Source organism: Saimiri boliviensis, chromosome 9 (assembly GCF_048565385.1).
Source record: "Saimiri boliviensis isolate mSaiBol1 chromosome 9, mSaiBol1.pri, whole genome shotgun sequence".
In the NCBI taxonomy this organism is placed as follows: domain Eukaryota; kingdom Metazoa; phylum Chordata; class Mammalia; order Primates; family Cebidae; genus Saimiri; species Saimiri boliviensis.
The window spans coordinates 126,413,329-126,427,045 of record NC_133457.1 but is presented as its reverse complement, the minus strand read 5'-3'; the positions used below and the strand labels follow the sequence as shown (position 1 = coordinate 126,427,045).

At 54.5% G+C, this 13,717-nt stretch overlaps 1 protein-coding gene across 2 annotated transcripts in view; it reads right to left on the bottom strand.

Moving 5' to 3' along the window:
- The window catches only part of COL20A1 (collagen type XX alpha 1 chain), a 37,472-nt gene extending 24,066 nt beyond the window's left edge, over window positions 1-13,406 (bottom strand). For both annotated transcript variants that reach the window (XM_074406766.1, XM_074406767.1), the window contains exons 1-5: window positions 13,315-13,406; window positions 11,615-11,712; window positions 9,369-9,479; window positions 1,138-1,281; window positions 666-845 (exon numbers count right to left, since the gene is read on the bottom strand). In XM_074406766.1, the coding sequence (XP_074262867.1) occupies window positions 666-845; window positions 1,138-1,281; window positions 9,369-9,479; window positions 11,615-11,702 (523 nt within the window). In that variant the 5' untranslated portion in view covers window positions 11,703-11,712; window positions 13,315-13,406. The remainder of the gene's footprint in view (window positions 1-665; window positions 846-1,137; window positions 1,282-9,368; window positions 9,480-11,614; window positions 11,713-13,314) is intronic.
- Window positions 13,407-13,717: the final 311 nt, after the last annotated feature.

Genomic DNA, 13,717 nt, shown 5'->3' with positions numbered 1-13,717 from the left:
CCAGGGCTGACAGAAGAGGCTCAGCTGGTCTGAGGCCTGCACGGGTGGGGACATTTCCCTGGGGAGGGGGCCCAAGTCCAGGGTAGACAGCAGGGCCCAGCACCCTGTGAGGAGGACAGCACCAGACTGAAGGACCCCTCTCCTCTGGAGGGGGCGTGCCCAAGACTAAAGAGGGGGACACTTCCTTCAGTTCCAAGCCTGACGGGGGAGGCACGATCCTGTCTCTGAGGACCCTAATCTAACGGCAGAGACGAAGCCAGGCCCTTCCAGCTCTGTGGGGAAGCGCAGCCCCGCCTGCGGGGGCCCCGTGGGCAGACACAGTGCACTGCCCCCATCTGTGCCCACCCCTAACCCGGCTTCTCTTCTGTCCTGGTGTGGTTCTGCCCCTCCCTCCAGGGCCCCCGGACCAGCTCTGCTCCTCCTGATCCCATTCCTGGGGGAACATGACCCACTCCTTTCACGCACCCCCCCAGACCCAGGCTGGAGGTTCCCAGAGGGGTCAGAGGTCATGGGACCACCTGCTCCCAGTGGCCTGGCTTGAGTGAAGCTGGGCACGTGGCAACCTTAGGTTAAAGCTGGAGAGTGTGGTCAGGCGTGAGGAAGAACTTCCCGGCCTCATGGTGAGAAATGTGAGAAACCAAAGGTCACTGCTCCCCGAGACTTACTCTCCCTCCACTGCGACCCACCGGGAGTGGGCGGATCCCGGCTTGGCTGGAAGGCAACTCGGGGCTCCGAAGCCTGCTCAGGGCCTGGGCTCCCCACGAGGGAGGGGGTGGGCTCCGGGGCTCCAGAGCTGAGACTCCTCCGGCTGCTCCTGTCCAGGGAGCTCCTCTTCAGCTCCTCAACTGCAGGGAGAAGCCAGGGCAGTCGGGGTGGGAGTGGAGGGCCGGGTGCGCCGGGAGCTGCAGACACCCCCCATCAAGGGCGCATCTGTGGGTGCTGAGGGCCCAGACCCTGGGAGGCACCGAAAGGTGTCAGGGGCAAGGCAGCCTTGCTGGTGAGTCAGCCCAGAGCTGCTTCACACACACCCACCCCTGGGGCTGGAACGCAGCCTGGAGGAGGGTGAGGCACTGGCCTGGTAGACGGTGGGACCCGGCCCGGAGGAGGGGGTACCCAGCTGTCGGACGGAAGACTTACTCACAAACTCCCTCCGAGCCAGCAGGACGCGCCCAGAGCCGGTGAGCTCGAAGATCTGCACGGTGTAGCCCTTGGAGGGGCTCAGGCCCCCCACGGTGGCCTTGGGGGTCTTGGTGGTCAGTATCACCTCCTGTTCTGAGTCGCCTGGGAGGGGGCGGGGACAGCTTTAGAGGCCAAGGTGGGCACACGTATGTGCGTCTGTCATGCGGGGAGTGAAATCCTCTCGGCTCCTCCCCTTGAGGCGAGAGAGAAGGGGAGGGTCTGGTGGAAGGGACGCGGCTCCTGGTAATAAAGTGAGAGGGAATGGGTCCTGGTGGCAGTGAGAAGATTCACTTACTAAACCTGCCTGGAGGAATCAGTCACGTGGTGAGGTGAGAACCCATAAACCCTCAGAGACACTGTCCAGGTATGAAGACAGGGAGGGGATGGTGACCCCGGGGGGCCAAGACCGGGAAGGATGAATCCAGGGCCAGGCCCCGCCCCCTCCCACAGGCCCCGCCCCTCCCACAGGCCCCGCCCTATGCGCTGCACAGACCCACCAGCCGAAATATTTTCTGCTGTGTGACTCCATGATTCTAAAGTTTGGGCTGGATTTTCAAGTGTGAAAAGCAAACAAATGATTTTAAAGGGGACACTGTCATATTCTCGGAGGAAAGAGCAAGAAGAAATGGCCCGAAGCAGAGCTCAGGAGGTGTGAGTCAGACCCAAGGGGGCACTTTGAGCACGGGGTGATTCTCTGGGTCTCAATGCCAGGATGAACACAGTGAAATATTCAATGAAAGCACTGAAACATTCTAAAGGTAGGAGCTGCTCACGGCAGTGGGTTACCTTTGAGTCTTTTCTTTTAGAAAAACATAACTGAAATATTTACAGACAGTGTCGTATCACGTCTGGGATTTGTTTTAAGATAATACAGAATGTAGAGGGCTCAGGGAGAGGGACGGAAAACAGTACTGGCCGCACACTGACAGTCGCTGAAAGCCACGTTACGAAAACATGAGGCTTCATCACACAAGGCTCTTTCCTTCTGCGTGTGTTTAAGTTTTTCCATTAAAAAATCTGCTCAACCGAAGACAGCAGATAATAAAAATGCATAACAAGTATAACAAAAAAGGAAGATTATACATATAAACGCAAATATATCATTAATTTCATTAAATATAAATGGAAAAAATCTTTTAATAAAAAGACCGTCACGCTGGACAAAAACAATACCCAATTATACGAGGCCTAGAGGGCATATCTGAAACGGCAGGTAAAAGAAAGGTAAACAGTAAAAGCAGGAAGAAGAGATTCCACGGAAACACGACCTGGTGAAGCAGCAGGTGTATCACAGCAGCTCAGATGCAAGAAACAGGGGCGACGAAGAGCATTTCAGCCTGAAAAAGGGCCGCCCCACCAGGAAGACACAGCCATTCTAAGTGTGCACGCACCCAGCGACGGAGCCTCCACGCCCACAGCAGAGAGCAGTGTGACAGGCACAGGAGGGACAGATCTGCGATGACAGGGAGATTTAAAATGCTGTTGTCAGCCAGCGACAAGATGAGCAGACGCAGCACACACTACATAAAGGTCTGAGCAACACAGTAAATAACTTAACCAGAAAACTATACCAAACAACTGAAAATGGCACAGAGTTTCAAAGTCACATGGAACCCTGACAAAAATTGATCACATGCTGGGCCATAAGATGAGGTATGTTTTTGTTCTTTCTTTGAGATGAAGTCTCACTCTGTCACCCAGGCTGGAGTTCAGTGGCACGATGTCAGCTCAGTGCAGCCTCCACCTCCCCGGTTCTCGTGATTCTCCTGCCTCAGTCTCCCGAGTAGCTGGGATTACAGGCGCGGGCCATTAGGCCCGGCTAATTTTTGTATGTTTAGTAGAGAAGGGGTTTCACCGTGTTGGCCCAGCTGGTCTCAAACTCCCGACCTCAGGTGACCAATCACCTTGGCCTCCCAAAGTGCTGGGATTACAGGCACGAGCCACCGTGCCAGCAAGGAACTTTCCAAAGGACTGGAAGCATATTGTACATTTCTGGTCACAATGCAATTAAGGAAGAAATCCAAAACAAAAAGTAGGTAGAAAATCCCCCATGTTTTAAAACTAAGAAATCTACTTCTAAGTAGCCTATGGGTCAAATAAAAATGTCATGACAAAAATCAGTAGATATTTTTAACTGAATGATAATGAAAACTGCGTATCAAAATGCAGCTAGAGGCCGGGCACGGTGGCTCACGCCTGTAATCTCAGCACTTTGGGAGGCTGAGGTGGGTGGGTCACCTGAGGTTAGGTGTTCAAGACCAGCCTGGACAACATGGTGAAACCCTGTCTTTAAAAAAATAAAAAGAAAAAAAAATGCAGCTAGAGCTACTGCTTATAGGAAAAATTAATAGTTAACTTCAGATCTTATAAACGAAGGGCAGAAAATCCATGAACTTCAGCACCCACCTTAAGGAGTTAGAGCAGAAAGTTAAACACAAAGACAGTAGAAAGAAATAGAAACAAGCAATTAATGAAATAACAAATGTAAAATCAAGAACAGACCAACCAAGCCCAAAGGTGTTTTATTAAAAGACTAACAAGACAGACAAACTTCCCGACTGCCCTTCGAAAGCAGAGAGAAGATTCAGTCAATAGCAGGAGTGCTGTAACTGGAGAGTCCGGGGAAAATACGAACCACGCGATGCCAGCTCATCAGGACATTGACAGAAAATGCAAATTCCCATGCAAAAACTGACTTACCAAAACTGACAAAAAAGTTAGAAATCTGAGTAGGCCTATTTCTGTTAAGGAAATTGAATCTATTATTTCAAGTGTTCACACGTGCGCACACACTCACACCCCCCCCCCCCCGAAAGCCCAGAAGTCAGAGCCAGTGAATTCCAGCAAACATTTAAGGAAAAAAATACCACCACCATTACACAAACTCTCCCAGAAAATGGAATAAGAGGAATCCTTCCCCACCTCATCTTACGAGGTTTAAAGCTGATACCAAACTTAAAAAGGAGTTAATAAGAAAAAGTAGGGGGAGAGAGATCCAAGATGGCTGATCACTAGCAGCTCGGGATTGTAGCTCCCACTGAAAATGCAAAGAACGAGAGGACGCCACACCTTCACATGAATTCTTGTTGCTCACGCACCAGGAGGTTCCCAGCGGAGGAGCCCCACGGGTCGCCAGCGCGACTCTTGTGACCGGCGAGGCGGTTTTGCCGGCGCCTCGGAGCGTCGGTTCTCGGTGCAGAGTCGGAAAAGCACCATCAATCTTAACGCCGCTGATTTGGTCGGCGCAGTGGGTTGCTCAGATTTCGGCGCTGAGAATCAATAAGTTGGACGTTCACTCAGAAACCCAATTACAAAGACGGTAATTATAAAGACCACAGATGGATAAATCTACAACGAAGGGAAGAAAACAGCCAAAAAAGGCTGAGAATGCCCAAGATCAGAACGCCTCTCCCTCAGCAGGGGATCCCAGTTCCTCATCAGCAACGAAACAAGGCTTGATGGAGAACGAGTGTGTTCCAATTACAGAAGCAGGCTTCAAAATGTGGATAATAAGAAACTCCTGTGAATTAAAAGGACTTATGCTAACACAATCTAAAGAAACTAAGAACTTTGAAAAAAGGTTTGACGAAATGTCAACAAGAATACAAAATTTAGAGAGGAAAATAAGTGAATTGATGGAACTGAAAAACACAATACGAGAACTACGTGAAGTATGCACACGTTTTAACAGCCGAATTGATCAAGCAGAAGAAAGGATATCAGAGGTCGAAGACCAACTCAATGAAATAAAACAAGAAGACAAGATTAGAGAAAAAAGGATAAAAAGGAACGAGCAAAGTCTCCAAGAAATATGGGACTATGTGAAAAGACCTAATCTACGCGTGATAGGTGTACCTGAATGTGACGAAGAGAATGAATCCAAGCTGGAAAATACGCTTCAGGATATTATTCAGGAAAATTTTCCCAACGTAGTAAGGCAGGATAATATTCAACTCCAGGTAATACGGAGAACACCACAAAGATATTCCTCAAGAAGAGCAACTCCAAGGCACATAATCGTCAGATTCACCCGGGTTGAAATGAAGGAGAAAATACTAAAGGCAGCCAGAGAGAAAGGTCAGGTTACCCACAAAGGGAAGCCTATCAGACTCGCAGCAGATCTCTCAGCAGAAACCCTACAAGCCAGAAGAGAGTGGGGACCAATATTCAACATCCTTAAAGAAAAGAACTTTCAACCCAGAATTTTTTTTTTTTTTTTTGAGACGGAGTTTCGCTCTTGTTACCCAGGCTGGAGTGCAATGGCGCGATCTCGGCTCACCGCAACCTCCGCCTCCTGGGTTCAGGCAATTCTCCTGCCTCAGCCTCCTGAGTAGCTGGGATTACAGGCACGTGCCACCATGCCCAGCTAATTTTTTATATTTTTAGTAGAGACGGGGTTTCACCATGTTGACCAGGTTGGTCTCGATCTCTCAACCTTGTGATCCACCCGGCTCGGCCTCCCAAAGTGCTGGGATTACAGGCTTGAGCCACCGCGCCCGGCCTCAACCAAGAATTTTACATCCAGCCAAACTAAGCTTCATAAGTGAAGGAAAAATAAAGTTTTTTGTGAACAAGCAAGCACTCAGAGAATTCATCACCACCAGGCCTGCTTTACAAGAGCTTCTGAAAGAACCACTACACATAGAAAGGAACAAACAGTATCAGCCTTTCTAAAAAATACCAAAAAGTAAAAAACATCAATATAATGAAGAATTTACATCAACTAATGGGCAAAATAGCCAGCTAATATTAAATGACAGTATTAAACTCATATATATCATTATCAATTCTAAATTTAAATTGACTAAATTCCTCAATTCAAAGACAGGCAATTTGGACAAAAAACTAAAATTGTATGCTGCATCCAGACCCATCTCACATTCAAGGATACACAAAGACTCAAAACAAAGGATGGAGAGAGACTTACCAACCAACCAGAGAGCAAAAATAAATAAAAAGCAGAAGTTACAATTTTTGCCTCTGATAAAATAGTATTTAAAGCAACAAAGATCAAAAGAAGCAAAGAAGGACATTATATAATGATAAAAGAATTAATGCAACAACAAGAAGAGTTAAAGGTCCTAAATATACACGCACCCAATACAGGAATACCCAGACATACAAGACTTATAAAGAGACTTAGACTCCCACACAATAATAGTGGGAGACTTCAACATTAATATTAGACAGATCAATGAGACAGAAAATTAACAACGGTGTCCAGGACTTGAACTCAGATCTGGAACAAGTAAACGTAATTAACATTTATAGAACTCTCCACTTTACACAAAATATACACTCTTATCAGTACCACATCATATCAACTTAGAAGTTTAAACAAAATGTTCGTTGGCTCCTTGTTTGTTACTCTCTTCCCTCATTTTCTTTCATGTCTCCATTATTAAGGACAATTATAGGCATACCCATATTTAGACTGCATTCTAGCCCGGGCAGCAAAGCAATACCCCCATTCTCTCTCCCTCTTCCTCTTTCTCTTTCTTCCTCTTCTTTACTAAAAAAAAAAAAAAAAAAAAAAAAAAGTAGTTATTGGCTAATATTCCTTCATGAATAAAAACCTTAGATAAAATACCTGCAAATCAATTTAATAATATACAAAAGGGGATAGGCCAGGTACAGTGGCTCACCCTGGTAATACCAGCACTTTGGGAGGCCAAGCTGGGGAGAGTGTTTGAGGCCAGGAGACTGAGGCTGCAGTGAGCTATGACTGTGCCCCTGCACTTCGAAGTCCAGCCTGGGTGACAAAGGGAGACCCTGTCTCTTAAACATATACATATAGCCAGGTGCAGCGGCACACACCTGTAATCCCAGCACTTTGGGAGGCTGAGGTGGGTAGATCACGAGGTCAGGAGTTCAAGACCAGCCTGACCAACATGTTGAAACACTGTCTCTACTAAAAATACAAAAATTAGCCAGGTGCAGTGGCGCGAGCCTGTAGTCCCAGCTACTCGCGAGGCGGAGGCAGCGGAATTGTTTGAACCCAGGAGGCAGGGTTGCAGTGAGCCAAGATCATGCCACTACACTCTAGCCTGGGTGACAGAACGAGACTCCGTCTCAAATTAAATAAATAAATTTTATATATTTATATTATTAATATATTAAATAAATACATTTATTTATTTAATATATAAATATGTAATATTGAAAAAATCAATCACTGTAATTTACTGCACTAAAATTTACTGCATGTAAATTACTCTATTAACCATATAAAGGAGAAAATAATCTCTCCTCACTGAAGAAAGAATTTGGAACAGATAATCCACTCTCTAGATAAAAACTCAGTCTACATCGAACCGAACAGGACCTAATCTGATCAGGCACATGTATCTGGAAAAGGCAAAACAGAAAACCATTCCAGGGTTTTGGGGGACGGGGCTGAGGGCTGACCTTGGAGTCACCGAACTGTACATCAGTTGTGGTGGTGGTTACAGGACTGGATTCATCTGATAAAACTCACAGGCCTACTCCCAAAAGGGTGAATGTCTCTGCACGTGAATGACAGCTCAGTAAAGAACACAGGACACCACTGAGCACCCTGCAGAGTGGCTCAGGTCCCGCTGCAGGCACCGGGTGCCAAGGGCGTTGTGTGTCGGAGGCCGTGACACGCAGTTGGCGGGAGGACATGCTGGCACAGCCACCGAGTTCCACGTTTTCCGCTAGCATTGAAAACGCGTAACGCTTTGACGCTCCCACTCCTGGGTTTACACCCAACAGAACGGCATCCACGTGGACACCAGAAACACAGTGAACCCGGACACACGCCAGACGCCCATCGACAGCAGAACAAACCACACAACGGAATACTATACAGCAAAGAAAACGGACTGCGGAGACAGCGTGGCGAACCTCACAAATGCAAACCAAGGAAACACACACCGAGGAATGGCCACGTGTGATTCTACTCAGAGGAGGATCCAAAACTGGCAGGCTAGTGTACGCTGCTGGAAATCACACAGGGGCCGTCCGGAGCGGGACAGGGTGGACGCTGAGCAGGGCGCCGGGGACACCGGAATGGCCCGTTTCTAACCCAGGAGGCGTCTGTGATGGCCGTCACACTGTGCTGATTCACACAGTTGAGCATTTACCCCTGTGGCTTTTCCATCTGGGCTCTGAGAAGCTTTAAAATTAGCACCCATTTTCAGGTTAGGGCCGTTCCATGCTCTGCGAATGGGGTTCCCTGGAAAGGCGTCCTCAGGGCCCTGCTCCTATAAACGAGGATTCGCGTGGGGCGGGGAGGGCAGGCGCTTCCGGGGTTCGCTGTGCAGAGTTCAGGCTGTCCCGAATGCCCCTGAGGTGCTGAGACTCGTTCTGAGGAGGGAGTCATTTCTTTAAAGAATATGGGCCGGGTGTGGCGGTTCACACCTGTAATCCCAGCCTGTGGGAGGCCGGGAGCGTGGATCACCTGAGCCTAGTTCAAGACCGGTCTGGGCAACGTGGTGTAACCTCTTTGCTACAGAAAATACAGAAACTAGCCAGGAGTGATGGCTCACACCGGTAGTCCCAGCTACTCGGGAGGCTGAGGTGGGAGGATCTCCTGAGCTCTGGAGACTGAGGCTGCAGTGAGCTGTGATCGCACCATGGTCCTCCAGCCTGGGCAACAGAGTGAGACCCTGTCTTAAAAAAAAAAACAAAAAATTGACCAGGCACGGTGGCTCATGCCTGTAATCCCAGCACCGTGGGAGGCTGAGGCAGGCGGATCACATGTTCAGGAGTTCAAGACCAGCCTGGCCAACATAGTGAAACTCTGTCTCTACTGAAAATACAATTAGCCAGGCATGGTGGCGGACACCTGTAATCCTAGCTACATGGGAGGCTGAGGCGGGAGAATCACTTGAATGCAGGAGCTGGAAGTTGCAGTGAGCCAAGATCGCGCCACTGCACTCCAGCCTGGGCAACAATGTGAGACTCCGTCTCAAAAAAAGAAAAATTAAAAGTGTGTCCTGAAGGCCTTCTGGAGGGGCTGACATAGGGGTCCGTTCCCTGTTCTGTGTCCTACGTGACGGGGGAAGGAATTTGGGGGCAGCAGAGACCGAGGCCAGAGAGGTGCTGACTCACGGGCTAGAGCGGGAACACCGTGGGCCTGAGCGGGCTTGGTGGCCACGGCCGCCACGCCAGCCGCCCTTAGCACGTGGTGGGGGAAGGGGGCCTGGGAGGGCGCAGGTCCTCACCTGCCATGGGCTTCACCTGCACCAGGTAGCCAAGGCCGCTCCCCTCCGACTCTCTCCACTTCATCTGCAGCTGGTCCTCAGGCAGCACAGCCAGCCTCAGGTGGCCACTTGCTACAGAAACAGGACAGGGTGGACAGGACGGGCCCCACCTCCCCTCCACCTAACTAGCCATGGGGGTTCAGACGCGCTGCTCTCAGCACTTGGGAGGGACAGAGTCCTATCCCGGGGGACCCTGAAGGGATGCAACCTACCCTGGGTGTCTGAGGGCAGCCGCACGAGGGAGACGAGACCTGGGCTGGGGGTGAGCAGACCCGGCCCTCCCAGGGGTCTGCAGTGACAGGGCCACCCTGGTAACCTCAGTCACAGGAGTCCAGTCCCACCCAGGGATGCCCCACCCTGGCTCTTCGGGGGTTCTCTCCCACCAGGAGGAGGCTCAGGCCCACGTGTGGAGGGTAGCAACTGCCCCACGGGTGACCGGAGGCCCTGAGCCAGTGCAGCAGCTGCCAACCTGCGCAGGGCCTGAGCTGGGTCCCTGGGCGAAGGGGCCGTGTAGCCACAGACCCCTCGGCTGCCAAGGCCACTGCCAGGTGCACAGGCCCCTCGGTGGGGAGTGTGTGTGCAGGAGCCTACGCTGGAAGCATGTGCACCTCGGCTCGGAGAGGGCTGCGTCCTGCGGTGGAGGAGGGGGACCAGGCCATCTGAGAGGAAGAGGCGGTGGCAGGGGCCTGGCCAGCCTCCCAGGGCTCTGGAGAGGGTAGGTGCCCCCTGAAATCTTCCGGGGGCTCAGCAGTAGGGGCAGCTATTTTTAGAAACTGGGGACAGAGATGGGCTTCTTTGGGCTGCCCTCCCGAGAGCTGGGGCTCAGGGGGAAGGGCCGGGGCTGGGGGGCACTGGGGCAGACACAATGACCCATTGAGTGCGGGCAGCAGCTGGGCCGGGTCTCCGGATGGGGCTGGCAAGTCAGGAATGCGTGGGGGATGAGGAGGGGCTCTGAAGGCCAGCTGTGAGCAGGCCCCTCCCGCCGCCCCTGCTTGTGAACAGCCTTCCGTTGCTCCACTCCACCTGCCAATGTCGGGGAGCCCTTCCCCAGCTCCCCGCAGGGGGACAGCGGCTGGCGGGAAGGGCCTCAGCCAGGACCACGCTCCCCTCCTTGGATGGTGGCCGCGCCTGGCCCAGGCAGGCCATCCTGGGAAGGGCTGCCCCACGTGTGGGCTCCCACCCGTCCTGGCTGCCCTCAGGCTGCCCTCAGGCTCAATGGCCCGAAAGGCCCTCGTGAGGGCCGCCCGGTCGTCTGAATCCTGAACGGGACAGGGAGCATATGGCCTTTGCCTGACCCAGGTTATTTCTGTAGCATCAGTTCCTGATTTGGCTCAAATTGACAGCGGAAGCTTCTTTCAAACTGACCCGGGCTCCTGGTCCCACCTGCCCCTCTGCAACGGCGGCGGCTGGCAGAGGCTCCCAGCCCTCCCGTCAGGCCCCAGGGGTCGGCCCTTCAACGCACATGACGAGGAGGAGCTGCCACCTCCTGCCTCTCACCCCCGAGGAATCACCGTCGCTCGGTGGGAGCCCGAAACCTCCCAGGAGCTCGCAGGCCCCGGAGCGGCCGCGTGGGCCCAGCTGGGAACAAGCTTCCAGCGTGGCCGTGGCCCTGGCGCCTGCTCCGCAGACACAGACGTGTGCCTGCCTGGAATCCCTCTCACCCACGTCTCACGGGAGGAACAGCTGCTCAGACAGGTCGTCTGGCACATCTGCCACTTCCCTTTGCTGCCACGGGCGGCACCCCACACTCCCCAAACACCCCAGCCTGCTGCGGCCCTCTGCGGACGTGCTGTGCTGGCCCAGGGGTGCACACCCAGGCAGGGGTGCCGTGTGGGAACGCGGGCGCCACACGTGGAGAAGCCAGAGGAGGGCTACCCGGACACGCGGGGAACAGGCGGGCCAGACGGCGGCCCTGTCTTTGCGCCGGCTTCCCGCGGCTTCCCGGAGACTGCCCGGAAGAGGTGTTTCCGGAATGGCTCTCAGCCGAGCGCTAACGTCACGGAGGACTGAAGCTCACAGAAGCCTTCCCGAGGCAAGGCTGAGGGTCCGTCCCGACCCCTTGCCTTTGCTGTGGGAGCTGCTCTGAGTTCAGCACATATTCGACTTAGGAGGCTGGCCGGGCAGAGGGGCGGAGGGCTCATCCCGCATGGGCACTGGGCGGGCAGGTGGGGCCTGGGGGCAAGCGGGGCCCCGGCCAGCATCCTCACCACGTCCTTGCTCTCGTCCCAGGGTGGTCCCCAGCCACAGGCAGAGGCAGAGGCAGAGGCCGAGGCGTGCGGGGGCTCGGGAGCACATGGTGCTTGACCTGTGGAGGGGAAGAGGCCATGCCCTTCAGCTGTCCCCGTCTGTCCCCTCCCTGACCACAAAGCCAGAGCTTCTGCGTGTCCCCAAGGGCCAGGCAGGCTGTCCCCTCACTGAGCTCCGCCCCTCACATGTGGAGGAACTAGAGGCCTTCAACCCTGTTGTCTTGGGGACACCCCCAGCTGCCCGAAATCTAAGGACCCAAGGCTGAGCTGGGGGCTGCTGCCTCCCGATCCCGCCACCCTCCTTTGCATCCACACCAGAAGCACACAGCTGGGGTTACTCTGAGTGACAGCGGGATCTCCAGCCCCAGCTGTCCCCACGCCCAGTGCAGGGGTGGCTGGGATGGGCGCGTGGCCAGTCTCCTGCTCGTGGGGTTCCTGGCGGCTGTGGAGGGCTGAGGGCAATGTGTGAACTTTTCAGGCACTGTCTGATCGCTGGACACGTGGGGCGTCCGTCTGGGCCCAGCCTCGCCCTCGAGGAAGCAGGGGCATCAGAGAGCTGTGGAGAGCGAGAGCTGCCCGGGAGGGGTGGGAGCAGGTGGGCCCATGGGATGCCAGCTGGGGATGCAGGGTGTGGGTGCCACGCAAACGTGGCTCTGAGGCCGAGACGGGGAGGCGGCCAGGGCCACGGAGGGCCACGTGGGCCAGGGAAAATCTGGCCGGGCCTGCTCAAAGGGGCTGGGAGTGGAGGTTGGATCTGGGATGCTCTGAGGGGGACTTGGAGGCCAGGGTGACCCAGTGACTGCTGCCCAGAGGTGGCATTAGAGACGTGGTGTCATGTCAGCTGCCAGGCCCAAGTCCTCCGCCTGCCACCATGCCCAGGGCCGAAGGAGAAATGCCGTGAGCCCCCCTGCACTCCCACCCCCGGCACTGCGTGTACCACGCCCTCGCCCCACGCACCACCATTGGCCTTCAGGACACGGGCAGCATGCTCCCGGCTGGGACCCTGCCCTCTGTGTGGGGCCCCAGCTCTGTGGCTGCAAGTGCTGACCTCCCACACCACAGGGTTCCAGGGTCCTGAGTGACCCAGGCCCTCCTGCGCCCTCAACAGCTAACAGAGGCCCCCCCAGCACGCCCCTCACGATGTGTGACCCAAGTATCCCCACCAGGGAATCAGCTGCCCACAGGGGCGAAGCCTCCCCTACGGGGAAACTGCTGGCTGAAGTCAGGGACTCCGTGCCCGCCCGGCCAGCAGCATTCAGGACAGGAGGCCCCTGTGGGCTGGGCTTCCAATTCAATCGGGTACCCATGGGCAGCCCAAGTGCTCCCAGCTCCGTGGACCCCTGCCTCGGCCACAGGCGTATGTGCAGCCTTGAGAAGCTGCTCTCCGCTCGGCATCCGCCCTCCTCACCTCCCCATGCCCTGGAGGTTTCTGAGACCCCAGAAGTGGGCCCTTGGTGAGAGCTCAGGCAGCCCCGGGCTCCCACTGCCCCAGCCCCTCCCAGCCACACCCTGTGCTGGGCCCCGGGGTCCTGTGGCTCGCGGGCGCTTGGCCTCTATCCTGACTTTTCCAAAAGTCAAAGCCATCCTCAGATCACAGGCTGAGTGGATCTCCTGCTGGCCCCTTATCTAACCAGCCTCAGGACAGCAGGGAAGTCACCCACCTCCTCCTCCTCCTGGGACCCCGGCCCTCTCTCCTGGGGTGTGCTGGTCCCCTCTGGTCCTCCTGTGGCCACGGGAAGGCTGGAGCTTATGAAGGGCCTCTCCTCCACGGACGTCACTGCCCTACCCACCCCCGGCCCACCCCCCGGCCCGTCCCCTGCCTGCCTTTCCCTCTTCCCCTCCCTTTCCCTCTGCCCTTCCTGCATGCTGCCCTGGGCGTCTCTCCAAGAACGGGGACCACAGAGATCCCAGCATGGAGGGCCCCATGCACAGCGGAGCGGGGTGCCATCAGTAAGGAGCAGGGCTTTACCCACCCAACTCTTTCATTCCTTACTCCCAAGGGCCCACCCTGCAACAGGGAAAGCCACGCAGACACCAGGGTCACTGCGTGTGGGTGCTGGACAC